Source organism: Scomber japonicus, chromosome 13 (genome assembly GCF_027409825.1).
Source record: "Scomber japonicus isolate fScoJap1 chromosome 13, fScoJap1.pri, whole genome shotgun sequence".
NCBI classification, from domain to species: Eukaryota; Metazoa; Chordata; class Actinopteri; order Scombriformes; family Scombridae; genus Scomber; species Scomber japonicus.
In genome coordinates this window covers 1,729,355-1,742,385 of record NC_070590.1, presented here as the reverse complement: position 1 = coordinate 1,742,385, position 13,031 = coordinate 1,729,355, and the positions used below count along the sequence as shown (strand labels likewise).

The following is a 13,031-nucleotide window of genomic DNA, read 5'->3' as shown; positions in this document are numbered from 1 at the left end:
CCAGGAACAAGGTTTGACCACCGAGCCAGCAAAGATCCCTAACAGAGAGGAATACTTTCTAAAACATTTTTTTCAGGGCTTTTTATCTGGAATGCATTGTTTTGCACAAGTGTTCATAGTATTGTGTCTAACACTTTATATCAATCCATCAGGAATGTGAATGTGGAGACACTGTCAGACACTGATGTGTGATCTACCAGCTGGTTTTCCCTCAACCTGCAGTATATGTGTCATTAAATGTGGCAACAATCTGCCATGTTTTCAGTCTGTGCAATGGTTTCATCCCCTGTTCTGATGGATTTTGATGGAAATAAGAGTCTTGTGTGATGTTTGACTACATTAATATACTTTAAATATATATATTTTCAATAATGAATCATGTAAACTGAAAACCTTTATTTCAAGCCATATCATCTGATGTAGTACATCTATTGATAGAGAACGCTGACCTCAGCTTTGGCTGGAATTACTGAGAGTTTCACTCGACAGCACAGATGATACATGAGGATGGGTCTGATGGTCTGATCTCTGAGCCCATAGATGAGAGAACTCAGACATCTGGGGAAGAGGATAATACATACATAAACAACCATGCGGATACGCACAATGACTATCCTGCTTCCAATTTCTGAAATAGCTAAAAGTAATGGATTGTGCATAGTTGCCAGCAGACTGAGGCCCAGTTGCACCAGATGCAGCAGCAGTGTGTTACGAGCTTTACGGGCTGAAGCTTTGTCTGTGGAGGCCGACCTGGCTGCTACTATCACTCCAATATAAGAAGAAATGACTGCCACACCAGCTGATATAAACACAAAACAAGTGTAGGCTTTGTCATAATGATCAGACAATACACCAACAAACATGGCTATGTCAGAGCAAAAGTCTTTCATCTGCAGGCTGTCCAGGTCTTCAAATGGAAAATCTAACAGCAAAACAACTCGAATAAAGACATTTACTGAACAAAAGGCCCAAACCACAGTGATGGCCACCCCTGTGTTTCTGGTGGTGATGATGGTAGCGTGCCTCAGTGGGTAGCACACAGCTACATATCGCTCCAGAGACATCAACACCAGTGTGAGAGGAGAGATTTCATTTGTGAGATAAGCAAGCGTGATGAGAAAACCACATACAGGATATGTCAATATTATTCTACAAGCAGCAATTATGTACAGCAACTGACTCTGTGCCAGGAGTACAGTGTCTGCAAAAAGGAGGTTATACAGAAGAATGTAACGGGAAGTCTCACGAAACACCAGTTTACTCCTCAAAGTGAACAGCATAGTCACATTAATGAAGAGAAACACACAGCATGGCACTGAAGTCAGAATGGAAAACATCACTATTCCCAGTAGCCCCTGATACTGCAGACCAGCAGTGATGTTGGTCTGAGACTGATTTGCAAATGACATCTTAGAGAAACAGTCAAAATATGAACAATGTCTTGTTAATTGGCGCACAAAAGCAGAATAAATCTTTTTCAGTTTGTATTCCTAAAACAGTCAACAGTCCTCTTTACAGCAAAGCTCCAAATCACTCACAAGTATTTTGCTCAGTGCAGAAAGTTTGCAGGTTAGGGGCCATGCTTGTTCCCATATGGGCACAGCCTTTCTGCAAGGTTTGCCTAACCTCACATACCGTTTATGAACTCTGTCCTCACACCAACGTCACGTGACATCATCAGGTGACAGACATCCTGATTCTGATCTACAGTCCTGTTATGTGTAAAATATGCACCTTTGTGTTGTTTTTTCTAAATAAATAAAGTAGAACCCTTTTTCAGCTTTCTCCACACACACTTGGTCTGGTCTGCCCCGGGTGATCTCAAGACCAGATGGGATGTACAGTAAATCTCTAAAGTGTAATGTGGACCTGCCCTGCCAGGAACATCTACACATCTACTCAGAACTCCCTCCAGATGTCAGACCTCCTCACTCTGGGTCAAAACTTATTTCAGCCGATTGTATCTGTGATCTGATTTGTTTGGTCACTACCACACTACCGCTTGTGACGATAAGACAGAGTTGGAATTTAACTTAACTGCTACACAACTGAATGAAAACCTTCCCAGTGTACATTCAAGGTAATCCACGTTGTGACTGAGGAGCCTTTTGACCTCACTGACCTTTGTCTGAATATAATAATGATAATAATAAATAATGAAACAGGAACAGAAACAATAGAACAATCAGAACTGTATTTCCATCATGTTTTCCACCATATCATTCACTACACTCCTCTTCTTCTGCAGTGTTATAATAAGAACCTGACTGGAGAATTAGTGCCATCTGCTACTTATTTTTGATTAAACAACTAATATTCACATAAATTTGCATTTTCCTTTGCCTTGTCTGAAAATTTGGTTAAACTTTGCAATAACTATGGATGGAAACCCAGCTAATCAATCTTTATTGTCCCCAAGGGGGGAACTTGGTTTGCAGTCAGGTGACATCAGCTATAAGAACCAGAAACAATAGTCAAACACAAAATACAATAAAACACAAAAACAATTTATACCTTCCTTATGGAGAAGAATCTCTTCACTAACCAGCCTACCTGGATTAAATAACATTCAAACTCTAACACATTTGTATAATCCTTACAACTGGTAGGCTACCTTAAAACGATCAGATGGAGTTAACTCAGAACAAGCAAAGCCAGAATAACCTCAGTCGTCCTAAAAATATGCATATTATAGATGTCAGAGAGGTGAAAATGCCACAATCCAGTCATGTTATTGGACACTATGACAAGACTGTTGTTGGACCACACCACAATGCAAACAAGAGAAAAGTTAGGGTTTTAGTCTATCTCAGTTAGAATGAAACTGAGATAGACCGCAGTCATCATGGAATTCATATATCTTTAAAAAATACAGTCACAGTTAAGCTATCATATAAACAAAATCAACATTTGATTTGATTTCAATAAATGTCAAAGTATTTGTAAATATCTATACCAGGCTGATTTGGGAGATCTGTATGATAGTTTGACTAAGGGGGATTTCCTTACCTCACAATCATGTCCTTTGTTTTGAACTTTGGACCCCATTATATTTATATTTTATATTGCTGTGTAACATATAACTAACTATGCACTATGCTGGGCAAAGTAACCTTTAAAAACTTTAAATTCATAAAAATCTTTACCAAGCACAGTTTTACCTTACAAGTTTTACATTCAGACATTCAAGCTGAAGTTAAGTTTTTTCTATTTACTTTGTTTAAACTTGTTCAACTTTGCCATAATTTGTCTCCACAGAGGAACACATCATACCCTCTCCATGAAGGTTCTCCTGATTAATCCCCACAGGAATCATTAACCATAACGATATTTACTGAAAACATCAGTTAGCAAGGCTTTGAATATTTAATGTGTCTAAATGAGTTGTCGGGGGACCAGGTCAGAGGAGAGGGATTTCTCTCTGTGACACAACACAAAAACAACATTTACACTCTAGAAATAATTAAGAGTCAATTATGGAAACATGACGTCAATCATGAAGAACAGCGATACCAAAGTTGATTGATGTTTGCAGAGGTAAAAAATAACTTGTGACGCCTTCATTTTGGTGGCAAAAATATAGATTTTATATTTAAAGATATAATTTAAAGTAACAATCTCAAAGATCTTTGTTACCAATAAGTGGTAATTACAGATGTGTTTTTGGACCTCACTCCCAAAGATCCAAACAGAACCGGAAACAAAGAGTACACTGCTTCACACACCATCTCTGGCAAACTGCTGATGAGTAATATAAAACACATCACTTACTGTGTATCTCTCTTATTTTTATCCTCCCAAGAAATACCACGGAATCAATAGTTTTAGCTCAAAATAACACATTTATCTTTAAGTTACAGTACAATGGAGGAACATCAGTTCTTTCTGTTATTTTACATCATATTTTTTCACATACTTTTTTACTCCTGTCTCTGAAAAACAAAATTTTATGCCGCAAATCAAAGCATTTCCAGCTCAGGTGAACGGGGCGAACCAGAGGGTTAGGGGTTAGGACTGTCTTTTACCCATTCCCATCCTTCCATATGATATTGTGCCACCTCTAAAATCAAGTTTGGGGTCAGTCTGGACTCAATTTAAACTCAAGAATAGGTCTTGAACTCTTGTGTCTACCAAGCATCCCTGAATGAAACCTGCTTCAGAGTGACAGTGTGACCTTAGAACACCAAGAAAAAGTCTAGCACAAGGCCTCCATATATTTGCACTTTTAATCCTCTACCACTTTTGCATTAGTAATAGTCATAATTGCAATAGCACAAATTAATTTCTTAAATTCACTTTTATGATTCATTGTAAAAAGGTGCAAGATGTACAAAGCTTTAGCTCTGAGGCCTTAAGAAACTTGCTACACCAACGCAAAATTGATCCCACAAAATCCCCTATAACTGTAAGCCCTCCAGACAGTTTTGTTCAATTTTTGAGAAGGAAGTAGTGAGGTTTCTGTCTACTTAATTAACCAATCTGGACAAATGCATATTACAGGAAATTCTCTCTATTGACAAAAGTTTTATCTGTGCACCGTGAAGGAATTCAATGTTATGCTCTGGTTAATTTCATGAAACATGAAACATCAAGGTAACATTAAGTATAATTGAAATCAATCAGCAACTACTACAGGTAGAAGTTAATGCCAATGCATAAGTTCCATAAAATGCAATGCCACTGACAGCCAGTAGTTGCTCCAATGCATTCCCATTCAAAGCCTAAACTTCTCTTAAGAACTACTAAGTCAATCGTTATCAACAAGTCATTATGGTTTCAATCTCTAAATTCGGTGTGCTGGTGGTCATTTAGGAAATTATTGTGCCATCAATAAGATTTAAAGACTCAAAGTAGATGTCTTCTCACACTGAGTTGGACTAATATTTCACTAAGTTACTTGATTATGATACCTGCCCTGTTAGCAGGATTTTGCTAAAGTAGCTAATGTTAGCCCAGGTAAACTAGCATTAGTTTGGGTCTGAGGTAGTGGGGCATGTTTCCAGAGCATGAAAGACAACATCATCCCTCTCTATTTGGAAGGTCCTGACTCCAAATGGAAAAAATGGCACTAACAATGAGCAGCAACTGCTTCAAACCATCTCCAATGAAACCAATGCGTGACGTCACACCTCGCTTCCTCCATCTTTATGTACGGTCTATAGTGTAGACCTACTCTGTAGTTAGGCCATAACTAATCTAACATAACAAGGTTACAAAGTACCCCATTTACTCCAAATAATATTTATACTTAACATTAACGTGTAAAGTGCACCTAACTATGCTCTACTATATGTTGGCAAACAGGGAGAATGAACACTATGAGGCAGTGCCAACAGAGAGATTGCTGTTTTCTGTAGTCACACTTCAGTCTGAAATGTGAAATGGTATCATTGTTTGTTTAATTTATGTCTGTATTCATTTTCTACTTAATGCAACTTATACTTATTTATAAGATCAGTCATTTAAGATTCAAGTTAACTTGTGAGGGTAGCGATGGAAGTTTAAAGTTTTCTTCATTCATTTTGTACTTTCTTTCACTCTAAAGTTTTCATCATTCACTTTGGGCTCACACACCACCCCCTCTCCATTAAGACTGCTAATGAACATCCATAAGACACATTAATTATCAATATCTGAAAACATTAATCAGTGATGGTCTGAATATTTAATGCGACTAAATGAGTTATCAGGGGACCAGGTTAGATGTGGGGATTTCTCTCTGTGATACCTCAGAGTATTTCAGCAAACTAAAAACATCATTGCCATAATAACAATAACAAACCTCATTACTTGGTTAGACGAAGTCCAACTTTTCTGATTACTGTTTTCCATTTTGTTGTAGGCATTAGATATTCAAGCAGAACCATATAAAAAACTTTATAAACTAGTTTATAAGTTTATAAACTAAAATATAGTAGACACCCAACAATACTTTTTTCCCCAATTGCAGGATGAGGTATGCTGAGGTAGCTCTGAATCAAACAAAATTGCCATAACAACATAATATTTAACCCACAAAGCATAAAGTTGTCAGAATAACTTCCTGTAGCCCTTTGAAGAGAGCAGTTACTATAGTGTATTCTATGGGTGCCAGCAAAATAAAAAATAAAAAACAGGCCAGAGAGGGGAGCTTGCTGGTGCACATCTGGCCTGGACTGGACACCACCCGCAAGGTCAGTGTATTGCCAAACAGGTAGCAGGCAGGGGCAGAGGCCTTTTAGTGCTAATCCATGGCATCGTAAACCAGTTCTGGGAATGAAAGTTCAGACAGAGACAGAGAAACCTGAAAGGGCGACTGGGAGGAATGGCTTGCATGATCTGAACCCAGGTAGTACATTATTACTGAACTTATTTGCTAGGTGTGGATTGAACATAACAAACACCATGTTCAAGCATATGGCTGTTCATGAGTGTACCTAGTACCAGAACCAAAGATTGTTGATTGACTTTGTAGTTGTGTCATCAGATCTGCGGCCATATATCTTGGACACTCAGGTAAAGTGTAGGAGAACTATCAACTACTCACCATCTGGTGGTGAGTTGGATCAGGTGGTGGGGGAGGGTCCTGGACAAACCTGGGAAGCCTAAGTGAGTAGTGAGGGTGACTGGCATAAGCCCCTGTCCATGACGTCTTCAACTCGCACTTCTGGAGGAATTTTTCCTGCATTCTGAGGAGGTTGGGGACATGGAATCCCAGTGAGCCATGTTCAGGACTTCAGTTGTGAAGGTGGCTGCAGCAAACCTAAAGCCCTGGTCAGCTCCACTCCATCCCATCACAAGCCCTGGTCAGTGCTCACAGCAGGAAGACACTCGTCACCTGCACCTCCTCACTGTGACATCCAGTTGGAGAATAAATATGACATATTCAATCTGCACAATTTCCCTCCTTTGTCTGCAGAGTTGTGGCCTTCTCCTCCATCCCCCCTGATGTCCAGCGGGTCCTACAACTGATCCAACTTGAGTGAATTTCATCACAGCAACTCATAATATGACTCAGTAGTGTGTTTGGCCCCCACGTGCCTGTATGGACTCCCAAACTATGTCTGGTCATGCTTCTGATGAGTCAGCAGATGGTGTCTTGGGGGATCTCCTCCCAGACCTGGATCAGGGCATCAGTGAGCTGCTGTGGCAGTACTCGGCGGCTTCGGATCTATTGATACACAATGTTCCGTAGGTGCTCAGTTGGACTTGGGTCGGGGGAACATGAGGGCCAGTCAATGGCATCAATGCCTTCATCATACAGGAACTGCCTACACACTCTGGCCACATTAGGCAGGGTATTGCACCAGGAGGAACCCAGGACCCACTGCTGCAATGTAAGGTCTGACAGTCTCTCTGAGTGTTTCATTCCGGTACCTAACAGTACTCAGGGTACAGTTGGCTATAACATGGAGGTCTGTGTGACCCCCCAAGGATGTGCCCACCGAGACCATCACTGACCCCCGACTAAAGCGGTCCTGCTGGATGATGTTCCAGCAGCATAAAGTTCACCATGGCGTCTACGGACTCTTTCAGGCCTGTCATATGTGCTCAGTGTGAACCTGCTCTCATCTGTGAAGAGAACAGTTCTGGAGTTCTCTGAATGCTGGTCAAGCTGCACGGTGCTGGGCTGTGAGACCAGGTCCCACTAGAGGATGTTGGGCTCTCATGTCCCCCTCAAGGAGTCTACCCCAGCAACCTGCTGGAGGTCATATTGTAGGGCTCTGGCAGTGCTCCTCCTGTTCCTCCTCACACAAAGGCGCAGATAGCAGATCCTGCTGCTGGGTTGACGTTCGGCTCTCCTGCTGGAACGGTCGGTCTCCTGGTGTCTCCTCTGTGCTCTTCAGACTGTGCTGAGAGACACAGCAAACCTTCTTGAGACTGCCTGTATGGATGTGGCCTTCTGGAGGAGTTGGACTACCAGTGCAATCTGTACCTGTTGCCACTTTCATTTTCACCAAAGCAGCTGAAACTGATTCACAATCACTTGTGATTCCTAAATGAACAGATTGATCTCCCTGAGGTTTAACTGACTTGGTGTTATATTGTGATGATTAAGTGTTCCCTTCATTTTTTGAGCAGTGTATTTTCTGTCACTTAAAGAGCTGTCAAAACCTTATTTTATATACACATCTACATATAACATCTACATATGAACCCAAATAACCTATAATGAGTGGGTTCTTCTCAACTAATCTAATATTACACTTTAAGACTGTACCACGTCTTAAATATTAGCCATAAAATACCTGCAACTCCAGAATTCCAGGAAAGTAGTATAAAATATTAGGGGAACTGTAATTTAAAGTATTACCTCCAAACTATGTTAACTGTACTGAGTAGAATACTGACTGGTTTTTCATGTAAAAATCTAAAATTGAATGTTGAATATTGGTTGGGGTTAGTAGTAGGGAGATGACATCACTCATTTCAAATATCAGGACTAAGTTTATGTAATGGTGTCCTGTGAAGTGAGTGTGAGGAAACAGTATATATACTACATGTTGCATGAAAAGACAGCTCCACACCAGCTCTTCCCTGGTGGAGATGAACATGGCCTCTAACCTCCTGACTTCACTGCTCAACACTGATGGATAACTTGAGCTTCTACACTCAACAGGTGTTTGTGCTGATGGGTCATTTTTAACTGCTTTGTCATGATAAACTTTGCTTTGTCTTTTATACAGCAAGCCAAAGAAGCCTTTTTTCTTCACATATTCTGTAATGTTGTCTTTGCTGCAGCCCAAGACCAATATCACTGCTGGTCTGCAATATCTAACATCACAGGATGTAATGACGTTTGGCATCTTATCCATGGGATCAAGCTGCTCTTTTCTCTATATTAACAGTGTTTTGCTGTTCACCCTGAGGAGTAAGCAGGTGTTTTGTGAGACATCTCGTTACATCCTGCTGTACAACTTGCTCTTTGCAGACACCACTCAGATGGCAACATCAGTTCTGCTTTACTTACTGGCATCTTTACGGATAAACCTGACATATTTAGCATGTGGTGTCCTTGTCTTACTCTCAATTTTGACAGCCACAATCTCCCCTCTCACCTTGGCTGTGATGTCACTTGAGAGATATGTGGCTGTATGTTATCCACTGAGGCATGCTACTGTCTTCAACATGAGAAGCACAGGCATAGCCATTGCAGTGGTGTGGTCTTTCAGTTTGATCAACATCCTCATTCGAGGTTTCATGTTGTTATATTTGTTCACAGACTTCTCCCTAATGCAGATGGGTGGCTTTTGCTCTAAAGATTCACTTTTTACTGCACCTATGTTTAATGATTTTGAAGAAGTGTATGCCAGCACACTGTTTCTGTCAATAGGTGTGGTAATCATCGGCTCCTACATTGGTGTAGCACTCGTAGCCAGGTCTGTCTCAACAGACAAAGCATCAGCTAGAAAGGCTCTTCAGACTCTCCTGCTTCACATGATTCAGCTAATCCTGATTCTCACCTCCACCTTCATCTCCACCATCTTCATAACCCTTGCTAGAATAGTGGGGAGATTGGCCCTTATGCGTATTTACAATGTATGCTTTGTGTGCTTGAATATCCTTCCAAGGTGTCTGAGTGCTCTCATTTATGGTCTCAGGGATCAAACTATCAGAGCAGCCCTCATGCGGAATCTGTGCTGTCAGTGCAGATGTTCAGTTATATTCAGGAAGAGCCAGTAAGAACATTTAACGAACCCTAATTTCTGTAAGCGAAGCTGTACTGTATAATAAACTTGATGTCTTGTCACTGCATATTAAGTCAGTTTAATCATTTCAGTTCAGTTCTTTATATATTTTATACTTTTCACAACAAATTGCATTTATTTGTATTTACATGGTATATGTTAACAACCTTCTTGTTCCCAAAACATTTTGTCGTTACCATCATCAGAGGCACAAATCATTAATCTTACAATGGAACAAAGAGCAGGAATTAATCTTTGCACTACCAATATAAAAAGTAGGAACACAGTAGGAACTGAACTTATTGATAAACTCATGTGAAAGATTAAAATAGCTTTTCCTTATGAAGCAGCCGTGGCTCAGAAGTACAGTGGGTTGTCTACTAATTACCCATGTTGCTCCTGAATGCTGTGCCATCAATATGTGTGAGTGAATGATTAGAAACTCCTTTTGATGAGCAAGTTGGCACCTTGCTTGGCAGCCTCTGCCATCACTGTATGAATGTATTAATGTGTGAATGTTGTCATGTAGTATAAAGAGCTTTGAGTGGTTGGAAGTCTAGAGAAGTGCAATATAAATGCAGTCCATTTACCATTTTACCTTTCTATTAAAACTTTGTGGTATTATGTTTGTAATGAACACATTAAAGTTCTCATATATCATTGACCTTTCAACCCTTCAAATGTGTCATATGTTATTTTATTAGTACTAGCAAATAGAAATGTATCTCATGTTTGTGCCCTGATATTGACATTTCACAGGTTGCGTAATACATAGGAAAACTTTAAAGGCAGACTATTCAGAATTTAATGGCAGGCTGGGGAGTAACATAACACATGCAATGGAGTTATGTAATCAGTATATGAAAAAAGATAAATAAATTCCATAGTCACAGATAAAAAAGGGGTAATCAGATTACAGATACATTTAATAAAAATAAGGATCATTAGCAAGATGCATACATTTTAAAATAAAGAACAACATACTACCATGAATGAATGGGTGAATGAGACTTGTAGTGTAAAAGCATTTTTAGAGGTTAGCAGACTAGAAAGGTGCTATATATTGTGCAGTCCATTTACCATTTAAACGAGGCTCGATCCTTGTTGCAACTGGACATTGTTCTTGTCCACCATTTAGAATTTTTAAACAATAGAACCATAAAAAACTTTCTTCATTCATAAGAAAAAGTATTCTCTTCATGATCTGGTAGATCCCTTCTTAACGTTTATTATGGATAAAATAAATAAAATACATTTTCAAAAAGTTAGTTACATTTATTTTGAAATTGATAAATAATATTAATACATCATCAGCAGTGCATCTGCGTGGTTTGGAGAAGAGAATAAGAATAAAGAATAAGAAATGTGCTCAAGGGCCTCACTGAAGAAAGCAAAGGGAGGTGAGAATCCACAACAACAGGCTGTCAGGGGATTCTGCAGAGACTCAAAAAGCTGATGGAGTGGGCCTGGATGCATTTCAAGCCTACAAGTTGAGATCAATGGTGCTGAGAAGAGGATAGGTGGATGGCAAGTTACAGTTTAGCACTGTAGGTCCAACCACCCAAACCATCTATGACAAACCTATAAAGAGCTTAGGCAAAGTATTTGACAGCACCCTAAGGAATGTAGCTTCCATACAGTCAACCTGCACTGAGTTGGATGGCTGGCTGAAGTCAGTGGACCGGTGTGGCCTGCTAGCAAAGTATAGATCATGACTGTACCAGCATGGCATTCTTTCAAGAACCTTGTTACCACTCCTCATTTATGAAGTGCTGATCTCAACAGTTGAGACCACAGAGAGGAAGGATGGTGGACATCTGAGACGATGGCTGGGACTTCCAAAGAGCCAGAGCAGCATTGGACTTCACGGACAGTGCAACAAATTACAACTGCTGCTCAAGTCCTTGGAAGAGGAGTCCAAAGTGATGAGAGCCAGAGAGGTCATGCATTGCAGAGACTCTAGTCATCCAAACGTGACTAAAACCAGGATTTAAGTGGAGACGAGTAGGATGTGGAGGGCTTGTAGGAGTGGTAACAAGAGGCAGGGTTGGATTGAGATCCTTTTCAACTCCCCACACTGACACCACCGAAGCGAAGGAAAGGCGTTGCTTAGTCCAGAAAGAGGTGACAACAACAGCTGAGGTGGGGAGATTGTGCAGGACAGTGGGAATGAGGCAACATTGGGCGTGGACACGATGGGAGAACACGATAGAGAGGATGGTGACCTGGGTCGAGCTGTGGGAAGCTGAACCACAGCAGACCAAGGTTCTTATCCAGGTGGTGTATGATATGCTCCCCAGCCTGTAAAATCTACATTTGTGGGGCAAAGTGGAGCCACCAGCATGTCACTGTGCTCCAAGCATGAGACACTGGAGCACAATCTCAGCAACTGCTCAAAGGCACTGGGGGAGGGACAATACAGATGGAGGCCTAGCCATCACCATCATCAGAGCTGGGGGACAGCCAAGACCCATTGCAAAACCATCTGCAGCCATTCTGACCTCTGAGAGGGACTGGCAGCTGATGGTGGACTGTGACTGGCAACTGAATTTTCCAAACCATATTATGACCACCACCTTGAGACCAGACATTCTCCCATCCAAGTCCACCAAACAAGTAGTTCTGTTAGAGCTGACAATACTTTCAGAAGACTGCTTAGAAGAGGCCTTTGAAAGGAAATTCATGAAATACGAGGTACTAGTCAGTGGGTGTCAACAAACCTGATAGAGGGCAAGGTCTCTACCAGTAGAAGTCGGATGCCAGGGTTTTGCTGCCCGATTCCTGTCTAGACGCATCTGTTTCCTGGGCATCGAAGGAGCAAGGAAGGGAAGAGCCATCCACAATATACAACCAAAGTGGCAGAGAAAGCCTCAAGATGGCTGTGGCTCAAAAGAGGAGAACCATGGGGAGAAAAGAAGCTTGCTGGCAATCTAGATACAAGCTGGGGTCTGATCAGCCTCAGGTGGGTTGCCTGGAGGAGGCTGTATGATGTTGAAAGAAGAGAAACATCCGATGTAGCAGCCCTTGGTCTAATGAAAAACAAGGCAGAGTCTGTGACGGGTTCAACTTCTTTATTTCATTCAGCACCGTGAAACTAAACAAAGCAGAAATACAAGCCATACAAATATGAAACAGTACACTACATGATAAATAAAAGCAATACAAAACACATCGCATTGAATACAGTTAAATAAAAAAAACAACAACAATACAAAAACCACGTCCTTAGAGCTAGCTTCTGCAGCCAAGGGTCGGACCGCCAAGGTCCCCGCCTTCGGCTGCCGCCCAGCTCACAGGTCACCCGACCCCTTTGGCCCCTGCTACAGGTGACTGAGACGCCTTATCAGCAACATGACACAAATA

The 13,031-nt window shown here is 41.0% G+C and overlaps 3 protein-coding genes across 3 annotated transcripts in view; 2 read left to right on the top strand and 1 right to left on the bottom strand.

Annotated features, from left to right (window-relative positions):
- LOC128371068 (ribonuclease kappa-B) overlaps positions 1–12,173 on the top strand; it is a 112,540-nt gene extending 100,367 nt beyond the window's left edge. The window contains exon 4 of the mRNA XM_053331269.1: positions 12,164–12,173. The gene's annotated coding sequence lies outside the window, so the exon portion shown is untranslated. The remainder of the gene's footprint in view (positions 1–12,163) is intronic.
- LOC128371741 (odorant receptor 131-2-like) lies at positions 429–1,409 on the bottom strand. The gene has a single exon (XM_053332120.1). The coding sequence runs from the start codon at positions 1,407–1,409 to the stop codon at positions 429–431; it is 981 nt and encodes a 326-aa protein (XP_053188095.1).
- LOC128371740 (odorant receptor 131-2-like) lies at positions 8,812–9,663 on the top strand. The gene has a single exon (XM_053332119.1). It carries the CDS (start codon positions 8,923–8,925, stop codon positions 9,661–9,663), a length of 741 nt encoding a protein of 246 aa, XP_053188094.1. The 5' UTR covers positions 8,812–8,922.
- Positions 12,174–13,031: the final 858 nt, after the last annotated feature.